Source organism: Esox lucius, chromosome 14 (assembly GCF_011004845.1).
Source record: "Esox lucius isolate fEsoLuc1 chromosome 14, fEsoLuc1.pri, whole genome shotgun sequence".
NCBI classification, from domain to species: Eukaryota; Metazoa; Chordata; class Actinopteri; order Esociformes; family Esocidae; genus Esox; species Esox lucius.
The window spans coordinates 22,098,193-22,111,756 of record NC_047582.1 but is presented as its reverse complement, the minus strand read 5'-3'; the positions used below and the strand labels follow the sequence as shown (position 1 = coordinate 22,111,756).

The 13,564-nt window shown below is 40.8% G+C and overlaps 1 protein-coding gene across 5 annotated transcripts in view; it reads right to left on the bottom strand.

Annotated features, from left to right (window-relative positions):
- Positions 1-13,564, bottom strand: part of unc5da (unc-5 netrin receptor Da) — a 265,603-nt gene that overhangs the window by 44,933 nt on the left and 207,106 nt on the right. For all 5 annotated transcript variants that reach the window (XM_034297177.1, XM_010878072.5, XM_010878073.5 and 2 more), the window contains one exon: positions 3,953-4,117. In XM_034297177.1, the coding sequence (XP_034153068.1) occupies positions 3,953-4,117 (165 nt within the window). The remainder of the gene's footprint in view (positions 1-3,952; positions 4,118-13,564) is intronic.

Sequence of the window (13,564 nt, the reverse complement as noted above, 5' to 3'; positions counted from 1 at the left end):
GGGCTAGGCTATGGTATGAGAAACCATATGGTCAGAAACGGATAAACCTTGAAGTGCTGAACTGCCAGAATCAATGCAGCCATCTCTTTTTGAGTAGTTCTTCCACAATCTTCCTACTGGCCAAATTGTTGCCCAAAATGAATAAGACTCCCTTCACTGGTACGCTAGCCTCACCCTGAAGACAACAGCATCAGAAAAAAGAACAGAAAGCTCTTGCCGTTCCATCATACCATGTGCTCTTGCTCTCCGAGGCTGACGTGAGTGAAACTCTAAAAACTGTGAACACTCACAAAGCCACTGATCCAGATGGCATCCCCGATCACCTACATAAAATGTGTGCCAACCAGCTGTTGGGCATCTTAACAGACATCCTCAACCTTTTATTGTCACAAGATGTAGTTTTCACTTGCTTTATGGATACAACCACCAACCATCGAAAACGCCAAGCTAAAATGTCTTAAGGACAATCGCCCAGACATACTCAACGCTATCATCGCAAAGTACTTTGAAACCTCGTCATAGCCCAGATCAAAGGCAGTCTGCCAGGACCACTGGACCCACAAAAATTTGCCAACCGCCACAACAGACGATCCCATTGCCATCACTATTCACACTAGCTCTGTACACTAGAGCCCCTCAGAGGTGTGTCCTCAACTCTACCCATGGATGTGTGGCTCTGCACGACACCAAGTCCATCACACAATTTGCTAACGAATTTAGCATGCCATCCTGGGTCTTGACCAAATACTAAGGCTGAACCATAGAGAGCAGTCAGATTGGCTGTATCACTGAATAGGAAGTTCTCCATCCATAACCGCTGGGCATCCAAGATGATGGACTGGATTTAGAGTTACGGCCTACCTCACAACTCGGCAGCGACCCAAACCCTTCTGAGACAATAGGTTCATATATTGCACACCTGATGCAAATTGGGGTTTTGGACATAAACCTATCACAACAAGGCTGACCAGACTGGACCACTCCCATAAGAATATATTATTGTTTCACTCTCTCCTTTTCCTCTTTTAAAGTTAACATTAATGCCAAACTGGCAAATATGAATTTACTGTTTTTGTCCATCCTTGTCTTTGGGCATGAAGACCAAAACCTTGTTGGGGTTGGCTTCTGCGTTATACATTTTATCACCTCTATGTAACTTTCAGGCGAACTGCATTATGTTATACACTTCAAGATAATTACTGTTTTACAAAATTACGTTTTACAAATAAATGACATTACGATTACCATGCTTTGTATTGGGGATTTAAAACAGATCATGATCAAAATGTGTCTGAAATTGTGATCATGTGTGTCTTACTTTAGTGACATTGGGTCAGCAATGGGAATGCCTACAGTACAACCCAGGTATTAAATGGAGTGTATGTAGCAACCTGTTCTTCTGGACTGGAGTGTGTGTATGACGTGTGCTACTGGACTGGATTGTGGCTCATATGGAAATGGACTATGGAATGGACTGTGTGTGTCAGTAATTGACAACGATACAGTTGTGGCAGACCCCTGTGTGGTTCTGGAGGTTTCTGTGAACCATGAAGGAAAACCTCATTTGACTTCGGGGAAATCACTCTGCAATGTCAGGGAAATGCAGGTATGGTACAGTAGCACCAAACTGCCCTCAGCCTGTAAGGAAAACTTGCTGCTCTGGACTGTGCTAAAAGCTATGTTCCTCATTCCATGCTGGTATAGGCAAAGACATTCACACCTTTACTGTTAAAGCCGAGTTACAGGTTATACAAACCAACTACAGCCCAGATCTCTGGTACCCTGCAAACCAATTTTGGCAGTAGTGTGTTGTCCTGTGTACCAAATGTGGTCAAAACAGGTCAGTCTGGTGGTAAGGAGAAGTATATAGGTACTCTTGCAATTGTTTGAATCCTTACAGCTGTACTGTGGACTCAAATATTTAAAATATGTGAGAGTATCTTTCGAGATTAAAGAACAAGATAATGCTGATTGTATTCCATGAACTCCCTAACGGAGCACAAAAGATGGATTATTTAAAATCTGTATGTAAGAAATGAAAGAAATAAGTTTTTTATGGATTTCCATGCCATGCTGTTCGAAGCACATGGTAGATATATGTGGTTCACTGCCTTTGGCTGCACCAAAGATGGGACTTGGGATGATGCACTTGAAGTTGTTAACAGTATTGCTCGTGTTGCAACTGAAAACATGTCAGCCAACAGAAGAACAATTTCTATTTTGGGATGTTCTCAAGAAAAAGAGTATGGCATGAATGAAGAGGATGATAATGTTCTAATCAAAAATGAAAAGAGGAGTGAAGAAGGTTCAGGTTATACTAGCGATGATGAAGATGATGATTATTGTACAACCCCGTTTCCAAAAAAGTTGAGATGCTGCGTAAAATGTAAACTGAAAAACTGATTGCAAATATGTGCAAATCATTTAAACCTTATGTTCAAATACAAATTGTACAAGAACAACATATCAAATGTTTAAACTGAAAAACATCATTATTCCTTGAAAAATATATGCCCACTTTCAATTTGATGCCAGCAACACTTTTCAAAAAGGTTGGGACAGGGGCAACAAAAGACTGGAAAAGCTGTGTAATACAAAAAATACCTGGTGGAACATCTCACTACTAATTAGGTTAATAGGCGTCTGTAACAAGATTGGGTATAAAAAGAGCATACCAGAGAAAATGAGTCTATCAGAAGTAAAGATGAGGAGGGGTTCACCACTCTGTGAAAGAATAGTGCAACAATTTATGAATAACGTATCTCAATGTAAAATTGCAAAGAGGGGATTTCATTATCTCTTGTACATAATATCATTAAAAGATTCAGCGAATCCGGAGAAATCTCTGTACGCAAGGGATGAGGCCGAAAACCAATATAGGATGGCTGTGATCTTCTGGCCCTCAGGCGGCACTGCATTAAAAACAGACACAATTCTGTAGAGCAAATCACAGCATGGGCTCAGGAACACTTCCGAAAACCATTGTCTGTGAACACAGTACGTCGCTGCATCCACAAATGCAAGTTAAAACTCTACCATGTACCAAGAAGAAACCAGATATAAACAATAACCAGAAACGCTGCCTTGTTGTCTGGGCCTAAGTTCATATAAGATGGACTGAGGCGAAGTGGATTTGAATATTGAAATTATATTTGGCAATCATGGACGCTGTGTCCTCCAGGCTAAAACGGAAAGGGATCTGTGCACAGTACAAAAGCCAACATCTGTGATGGTATGAGGGTGCACTAGTGCACATTGCCTGTTAAGCTTGGTACCGTAAATGCTGAACAATATATACAGGTTTTGTAGCAGACAATGTCTTTTTCAGGGATTTCAGCAAGATAATGCCAAACCACATTCTGCACGTATTACAACAGCATGGCTCCATAGTAAAAGACTATGTGTGCTAAACAGACCTGTCCCCCATTGAAAAAAAAAGAAGAAAAGAAAATGCAAGACAGTAATAAACACGCGCCTGTCCCTTTTAAAAAAAGCAATTGCTGGCAAGAAATAAAAAATGGGCATATATTTTTCCAAAAACAATAGCATTTCTCAGTTTCAACATTTGATATGTTGTCTTTGTACTATTTTCAATTAAATATAGGGATACATGATTTGCATATCATAGCATTCTGTTGTTATTTGCGTTTTACGCCTCGTCCCAAATTTTTGGGAAACAGGGTTGCATTCATTATGATTTTCACAACCCTCCATCATCATCTATGCACCTTATCCATTTGTAGATATGTATCACCTCTTATGGAGACATTTATAAGAGAAACCTACAGACTGCTAGCCAATTGTTGCCTTGCATTCGTTGTGTGCCATTTCTTCATTCTAAATGAGAACTGGTTCTTAATCAGCTTACCTGCTTAAATAAAAGTGAGATAAAAAAAAAAAAAACAACTAAGGACTTGTGCTAACAGATGAAGCTGTATGTAACATTACTCACTCTGAGCGCAAAGGCCGCCAGTGCAGTTGTCTATCCCCATGGCTGCCCCTTCACACAGCTTGCCTCCATGTTTGGGCTCTGGGGCCGTACAGTCTCTGCTGCGCTGCCTCTCACATTCAGCATTGCACACCGTCCACTCTGTCCACTCTTCCCAACCACCATCCACTGAGGGGAAGGAAGTCGAGGTGTCAAGGATTAAAAACATAGAAATGCATACACACATGCAGATATATACAATACACGCACAAACAGGAAGATACAGACACGTATACATGAATGTGCACATTCTGTTCATGCCCACACATATGCTCTCTTTTACGGACACACAGAGATACACACAGACACGCACACACACACACACACCAGAATAACTCTACAAAACTGGTTTATGGACCTTCATCAGCACAGTTTCACAGGTTTTATACACAAATTTGTGACATTCACACAAAAAAAGAGTATAGGATTTTCTTCAGGTGTTGACAGAAAGGTATGTGATTGGTTTACTCAAACTGCATTTCAACCAGGAAGAGTGCGGAGATTGCAAATGGGCTCGCATTGCAATCATTAGACTGTTCACACTAAATTCTAACCTTAAACCTTACATTAAACCTTACCTGAAACCCTTGCCTTAACGCTTACCTAACCCTGTCCTGTACACAAATATCTTTAAACACCTGAAATAAGGGTATTCTGTACACAAATACCTTCCTTCAGCACAGGACAGAAAAAAATTCATGAATATCTAATAAGCAATTTGTTGCTATTGCAAGTTAGCTTAAGTCAGGTCATCTCAGAAATGACTAGCAATGACAACAGAATGCTAAGTATTTTTAATAATAGTTTACAGCCGATGGCCAACACTCTACATTAGCCAGCCGGTTAGTCTAGTTGACTATAATAACACATTTGACAATCCAGTTAGTAAAAATGGTGGAGCTTGCACGTGGTCCACCAATGAATAGCCGACTTTGGCCACCAGCTGACAGCGTCCCGCCCAACAAACATGGACTTATTGCTGACTAGCGGCCAGCAGATTCTTTGCCGATGGAGTCCCGACTGCCGCAGACTGCTAACAGAGCGATCATTGCTAGCTGGAATGGCTAGAGTTAATGGCAGTAGCTATGTGCTTGAAGAGGGGGACTGGCGTTTGATGTAATTTACACTTCATTGACTGAAGTGTGCCACTCCTGTCATTGCTAGTACAGTGACGTACATCTTCAATCAAACATTAGTCATAGGAAAGAGTCCTAAAGCTTGAAAAACAGTTCTGGTTTCACTACTTCTCAAGGGAGGTGATGGTATTGAAATGGATGATTGTCTATTAAGCTTGCCTGTTTGGTAAAAACTGTAGAGTCATTGGTGAAAAAGAAAGTACAATAATTTTTAACGATTAACAATAATCTTTTCAGCATTCAGTCATGTTTAAGACCTGAACACAGCACCACTACGGTCACAGTATGCGTTGTAAATGATATTGCTAATGCCCTATGTGTTGTGCCGCTGTGTTTGCAAATTTGTCTAATGCCTTTGACACTGAAGACCATGCAATAATTTTAAGTAAGCTGTCATCAATAGGACTAGGACCTGATGCCTGTTCTTGGTTTCATGACTATCTTAAGGAAAGTAGTCAAGCTGATAGGGTAGACAGCATCCAGTCGGAGCCAGTGGACTCGATTAAAGGGGTCCCACAAGGTTTTACACTTGGTCCATTACTGTTCACTCTTTACATAAAAGATAACAGTGATGAGATAAGAAAGAGTAAAATTAATCTATACTCTGATGACACTGTCATGTACTCTATTGTGTCGATGGCTGACCAAGCATTACTGCTGCTGAAGACAGATATATAGATCATACAAGAGTCTTTGTATAACTAATGTCTTTGTATGACTAAAACTAGTTTACAATTGCACTCACGTGCTTAGACGGCTCTTAAACAAGTCTCCGCATAAAAAATACTTTGGGATATGGCTGAATTATAAACTGTCTTTTAAAATACATGTTGATGAACTCTGTAAAAGGCTAAAGAACAAGGTAGGCTTCCTCTATAGAAACATAACATGTTTGTCCTCCACAAATAGAAAACAAATTGTGCAAGCTACTTATATGTTGGTTTTAAATTATGGGGATATTATCTACATGCATGCTACGGCATTCACACTAAAAACGCTGGATGCTACTTATCATTGCGCACTTAGGTTTAATATGGGTGCTAGCTACAGAATTTATAGCTTATATCAAAGTGTGGGCTGGACTTCGGTGTCCTTGAAACGAGAACAACATGCTCTCGTGTTTGGCTATAAAGCACTTCTACACTGCTCCAAAAACATTACACTGCACACTTAAATCACACAATGAATGAAATCTATTAAAGATCAAAGTCTTTACTGTACATTGTGTAATTCAGTGAGAACAATATGACGTAACAACGGTCAATGGAAACCAAAATCACCAACCGATTGAGGGCTGGATCCAAACTCACAGTAAGCTATTAAAATGTGATTCAATAGTATGTATGGCCCCCATGTGCCTGTTTGCACTCCCAACAAAGTCTGGACATGCTCCTGATGAGACGGCGGATGGTGTCCTGGGGGATCTCCTCCCAGATCTATATCAGTGAGCTTCTGGACAGTCTGTGGCGCTACTTGGCGGCGGCGGTGCACTGATATATAACGTCCCAGAGGTTCTCAATTGGGTTCAGGTCTGGGGAACATGAGGGCCAGTCAAAGGCATCAATGCCTTCGTCATCCAGGAACTGCCTACATATTCTGGCCACATGAGGCCGGGCACTGTCCTGCACCAGGAGAAACCCAGGGACCAGGTGTTCTCTTGCAAATCTAGTTGCACGGTGCTGGGCTTTGAGTATAAGTCCCACTAGAGGATGTCAGGCCCTCATGCCATCCTCATGGAGTCTGTTTCTGACACTTTGATCAGAAACATGCACACAAGAAGCCCGCTGGATGTCATTTTGTAGGGCTCTGGTGGTGCTCCTCCTGTTCCTCCTCACACAAAGGAGCAGATACCGGTCCTGCTGCTGGGTTGATGCCCTTTCTACGGCCATGTTCAGCTCTCCTCATGTAACGGCCTGTCTCCTGGTATCTCCTCCATGCTCTTGAGACTGTACTGGCAGACACAGCAAACCTTCTTGCAATGGCACATATGGATGTGCCATCCTGGAGGAGCTGGATTACCTGTGCAACCTAAATGAGCTACAGGTTCCACCTCATGCTACCAGTAGTGCTGGTGTAAGGACACCAGCAAAACGCAAAACTAGAAAAGAATCAGTCAGGAAGGATAAGGAGAGAGCAATTGCCTGTGGCCACCCCCTGCAAAACCATTCCCTTTTTGGGGATTGTCTTGCTGTTGCCTCTCCAGTGCACTTTCACTTTTATTTGCACCAAAACAGGTGACACTGATTCACAATTGATTATGCTTTCTAACTGGACAGATTGATATCCCTGTGGATTCCCTGACTTGTTTGACTGCTGTTATAGTGTCATTACGTGTTCCCTTAATTTTTTTGAGCAGTGTAATTAAACCACCTTCATGTTTATCATCACTTATCAACATTAGAAATATAACTCATAAAACCAGATCTCAAGCCTGGATTACACTTGAGGCCCCTGTAATCTCCAGAGAAGTGGGTATGACTGGCTTTTCCTATTACGCTCCCTGCTTATGGAATAACCTGCAGACCAAACTTAAACTTGGGACTCTTGTCCCCCTTTCCCATTTTAAACATATTTATGAGGATTTCTGTTTTACTTTTTTAACTGTTTTGGGTAACACAAGTTCTTATGCTTTATGGGGAATAACCTCTATGTAAATCTGCTGCTGTTTATGTGTTAACTCTGATTGTTTTCACTTAAATTCATTTAAATTTTTTTGTGGCTTGTAACTGTTTTTGCACAAACAAAGGTATAAGACTTAAAGGAAGCTACATGCTAAAACGTACCGCCTTACTGTACATTGAACAGTGTATATTTGTGGTACGTCAGGCATGCTCTGATTATACATGACTTGTATGTAAACCTCAAGAATATTAAATTATTTGTATTTTCAGAGGTGTTACATTTACGAGAGCATATACAGTGGGGAGAACAAGTATTTGATACACCGCCGATTTGCAGGTTTTCCTACCTACAAAGCATGTAGAGGTCTGTAATTTTGATCATAGGTACACTTCAACTGTGAGAGACGGAATATATAACAAAAATCCAGAAAATCACATTTTATAAAATTTAAGTAATTAATTTGCATTTTTTGATCACCTACCAACTCCCCACTGTATGTATGCATCGTATACTTTTACCACTATGTGAAGACAAGTGCGCTGCATTTGTTTAATTTATTACACCTGAGGGACATCGCAGACCTCGCCAGGCCCAATATCCCCTAAAAAAACCTGAGGCCACTGAGGGAATAACACTGGTGTTTAAAGCAATGTATTTTGTCTTGTGCTATCTATGAGTGTCTTGTTTTGTCCGTTCTCTGTGTGTTTCTTATCGGTTTTTGTTTTTAATCATTGGACCTAAACTGTATGTTTAACGATGGGCCCAGCTGTAAATGAGACCTTGGTCTCAGTCTGAGTTCCTTGTTGAAATAAAGGTTTATTATATTATAAAATAATATTTCCAGCACCGGTTAAATAATAGCTGTCCAAACTCAGCAGGGTCACTGTTTTCTGGCAGTTTATTTCTGGCAGTTGCCACAATCCAGAGGGCTGTTATCAGCCATACAGGCAAGCCATAGTCGTTTTAAAGATAATAGTAAGGGATTTCTATAATCTCAAATTTGATCTCCTAATGATTGCCAGCTACAGGCTGCAGTGGTTTGTAATTTTAAATGTGCAGGCAAATGACATGCTTGATTCAGTGATTCCCAATTTTTACAAATAAAACATAATCCATACACTACGCATCAGTTGATTGCACATATAAAATAATCAAGCAAGTTAAAAAATATATAAATAATTTTACATTTTACAGAACATTAAATATTAGCCTATATTTTTGACATCATAATGATATACAGCCTATAAAGCTATTTTGTTTTTAGTAAATGCTGTTTCAAATAAATTTCATTAGGGGGATGTCTGCCTTTAGAACACTGAACACAAGTGTATATGTCTATGCATTGTCTCCACTGAACAAAAATCTAAGTGTTAGTATTTCCTGAGCTGAAATGAAATATCCAGATAATTTCCATGCACACAATAAAGGACACTCCCTGAAATTGAATGTTCATGTCTCTACAATAAACCACCTCCAAAAACATTTTACAGAATTTGGCAGCACATGATTACTGCACAAATGATTGTCCTGGCTTTCTTATTTAGTTATTATGACCATTAAGGGGCACCATAGTTTTGAAACCAAAGTGCCTTTGTTCCAAAATGACTCCACCATCTCCCAACCTAAATCAAACTTAGATAGGATTCTGAATTGTCATTTCTATTATTGACCCATTGCTTTATCTTGGAAGGGAAAGAGACATTCTGTCTTCATCCTGTTGTTGGGTCCTTCGTAACCTGACACTATACACTTACCAAACACTTTAAATCAGCTATTTTTATTGACTAATAGGACCCCCTTTTGTTTCCATCCACTCCTAGGCTCAACGCATCAGTGACACCATGTATCTATATTGTCATTCTTCATACATTTGTATTTCAGATACCTGACTGTGAAGGTAGGCAAAGTCCTGAAGATGACAATGTGACATATGTTACCATACATTCATAAATGTCATTCTTTCCATTTAAACAAACTGGACTGGGGTGGTGTATAAGGCCTGTTTCATGGAATTCTCAAAACTATGCTTCATTGGTGTATAGGAGCCATTTGTAACAGGACAGCTGTGAGGGACCACATCAAATCTTGGAGCAATTCCCAGTTGCTCAAACAGAGCCTCCACCACAAAACCACTGATCCAACAGCTAAAGCTTGGGCTGAGACCACGCCAGGCCCTGTGACAGATAAAATAAGTTGGACAAGCATTTGATTTTCATGCACACACTTGTGCTTAGAAAGGTCAAATGGGTGTCATAGGAAAAATGTGTAACCTAATTTAACTGTTACAATATTACATTTTTTGTGGCATAAACAGGAGTTGCATACTATCCATAAACAAGTCATGATGTTTCATTTATATTGTTAAACAAATTATTCCAGCATCCAAATATGTGTCAGTCATGTTGTTAGTTTCTGACATAATAATCTGAACAAATGAAACGGCACACCTCCTTCATTTGTGCAGCCCATGTACAGCATGACATACTGTTTTGGCCAAACACTCATATCGGTTACACATGTTGAGACAGAGGGAAGCCATTTTCACACTATGATGTTTAGAGACAGGATGGGCTATGGAATCAAATTAAGTGATACTTAACAAGCTGAATCAGGTGTTCTGGCACTGGCCTGAGGAGAGGTTTCAGAACCACTGGGCTAGCCTACTTGCTTCCCAATTTCTCTACAAACCCTCATATTTGTCAACTAACTTGAACCAAAGCAAAAGTGCAGTGACCTTTTACCATAGCTTAATCATAATCATATCTCAAAGCAAGTGATATGTAGTTACGGATTGTATTGAGCTCAAATTTGATAGGTAAAAGAACCTTGGCAATATTACAAAATGTAAAATACTCTGTGTAGTATCTAAGGGGCAATGTATTATAAGTTTCTGCATGCAGGCAGTAGGTTCATGAAAGAGGTGAACAGCTTGGTAACCATTTAATGAGCAACATTTTAAAATGTACTGCGCCATATATAAACTGAATCAGAAAAAAGTATTAAGTTAGGAAACAACTAAAAACATCTCACAATAGCCAGAAATGGGACATGGCGTGGATAAGGAAGGAGCCAGGCACAGGATACAGAGAGTTTGGTATTTTTAATGTAGACGCAAAACAATCGCTAGGCCCAATTTAGAATTATATAGAATTATATCTACTACATAGATATACAAAAATAAACATGTGTACAGTCCCAGAATAGCTGAACAAGCTTACAATATGTAGACTACTCCTAACATAGCACAGGTAATATTCAACAACAACGCACAAGGACTAGGGGAGCAGAGGGAACAGATATACACTTAGTAATGATTGGAAATGAGGACCAGGTGTGTGTCATCAGAGACAGGACAGTCCGTGGGGCATACAAGACAAAACAGTGATGTGAGGTGTTGGGAAACCGGTGGTGACACCAGGCCGGAATATGGAACCAGGGGTACGGGGTAGCTAGAAAACCAGTGACTTTGACCGCCATAACCACCCCGGACCAGGAGAGGAGGCAGCCCCAGACGAAGAGGTGACACCAAAGGGGTGACACCAAAACAATTACACTCACCAGCAACACCACTTGTTTGACTGAGAGCATCATGCTACTCATGATTTTATATACATTACAGGTCAGTATAAATTATTTGTAGTTAACAACTCAAGCTAAATCAGCTAACTTACTAACTACATTGATTGTCTGTTAAACTTATACTTTCACTATTATAATAACTTCATCACCCTTGTAAGATCTCACCAGTGACCCTGTTCCTCCACTTTCTCACTCTGCTTTTCGAGCAACAGGCATCTCATTTGCCTGATAAATGAAAAATGTGATGCATGCTGTTGAGAGGTAAAGTATATGACTGCTTCAAATGTAAATGATTTCTAAAGTTTCTATGAGAATCATTATCAACTGTGTGTAGACTAGCTAACAATTTAAAGCAAGACATCTTGGTTTTTGCAAAGAATGTCCTAAACCTTTTTTTGGCTGTCATTTTGCAGTCTTTTAAAACACATGAATTAGCTAAGGCTAAGCTAATGTTAGCTAGTTGGTGTGGCGATTATATCAAAACATTCTCACAGCCACCAAGCAAGGACTTGAGGTTTGCAGTTACTTGAACTTGCGATGAGTCTCTAATGTTAGCAAAACAATACATTTTGAACAATATTATCCAGGAGCAATTTTATGTTTTTTAGTCAATCAATGGCTTTTTATTCAATCAATTTATTGAATAAGGCTCTTCAACCAACACCACTGACTGATGATCATACTGATCACACACGAAAATTCCAGATGCTCTGATGTCTTTCAGGTACTTTCAGTGTACACTAGAATATTCCCTCTCATGTGCCATTCATGGATATTACACTCATATACACTCACCTAAAGGATTATTAGGAACACCTGTTCAATTTCTCATTAATGCAATTATCTAATCAACCAATCACGTGGCAGTTGCTTCAATGCATTTAGGGGTGTGGTCCTGGTCAAGACAATCTCCTGAACTCCAAACTGAATGTCAGAATGGGAAAGAGTTTTTACAATCTGCTCAGTTACTGGGATTTTCACGCACAACCATTTCTAGGGTTTACAAAGAATGGTGTGAAAAGGGAAAAACATCCAGTATGCGGCAGTCCTGTGGGCGACAATGCCTTGTTGATGCTAGAGGTCAGAGGAGAATGGGCCAACTGATTCAAGCTCATAGAAGAGCATCTTTGACTGAAATAACCACTCGTTACAACCAAGGTATGCAGTAAAGCATTTGTGAAGCCACAACACGCACAACCCTGAGGCGGATGGGCTACAACAGCAGAAGACCCCACCGGGTACCACTCATCTCCACTACAAATAGGCAAAAGAGGCTCCAATTTGCACAAGCTCACCAAAATTGGACAGTTGAAGACTGGAAGAATGTTGCCTGGTCTGATGAGTCTCGATTTCAGTTGAGACATTCAGATGGTAGAGTCAGAATTTGGCGTAAACAGAATGAGAACATGGATCCATCATGCCTTGTTACCACTGTGCAGGCTGGTGGTGGTGGTGTAATGGTGTGGGGGATGTTTTCTTGGCACACTTTAGGCCCCTTAGTGCCAATTGGGCATCGTTTAAATGCCACGGCCTACCTGAGCATTGTTTCTGACCATGTCCATTCCTTTATGACCACCATGTACCCATCCTCTGATGGCTACTTCCAGCAGGATAATGCACCATGTCACAAATCTGAAATCATTTCAAATTGGTTTCTTGAACATGACAATGAGTTCACTGTACTGGAATGGCCCCCACAGTCACCAGATCTCAACCCAGTAGAGCATCTTTGGGATGTGGTGGAACGGGAACTTCGTGCCCTGGATGTGCATCCAACAAATCTCCATCAACTGCAAGATGCTATCCTATCAATATGGGCCAACATTTCTAAAGAATGCTTTCAGCACCTTGTTGAATCAATGCCACGTAGAATTAAGGCAGTTCTGAAGGCGAAAGGGGGTCAAACACAGTATTAGTATGGTCCATCCATCCATCTTCTTCCGCTTATCCGGGGCCGGGTCGCGGGGGCAGCAGTCTAAGCAGGGATGCCCAGACTTCCCTCTCCCCAGACACTTCCTCTAGCTCTTCCGGGGGGACACCGAGGCGTTCCCAGGCCAGCCGGGAGACATAGTCCCATGAACCCTCCAACACCCCGTAGAGGGTATAGAGCTGGTCCAGTGTTCCACGGTTCCACGAAAACCACACTGTTCCTCCTGAATCCGAGATTCTACTATCGGCCGTATTCTCCTCTCCAGAACCCTGGCATAGACTTTCCCGGGGAGGCTGAGAATTGTGATCC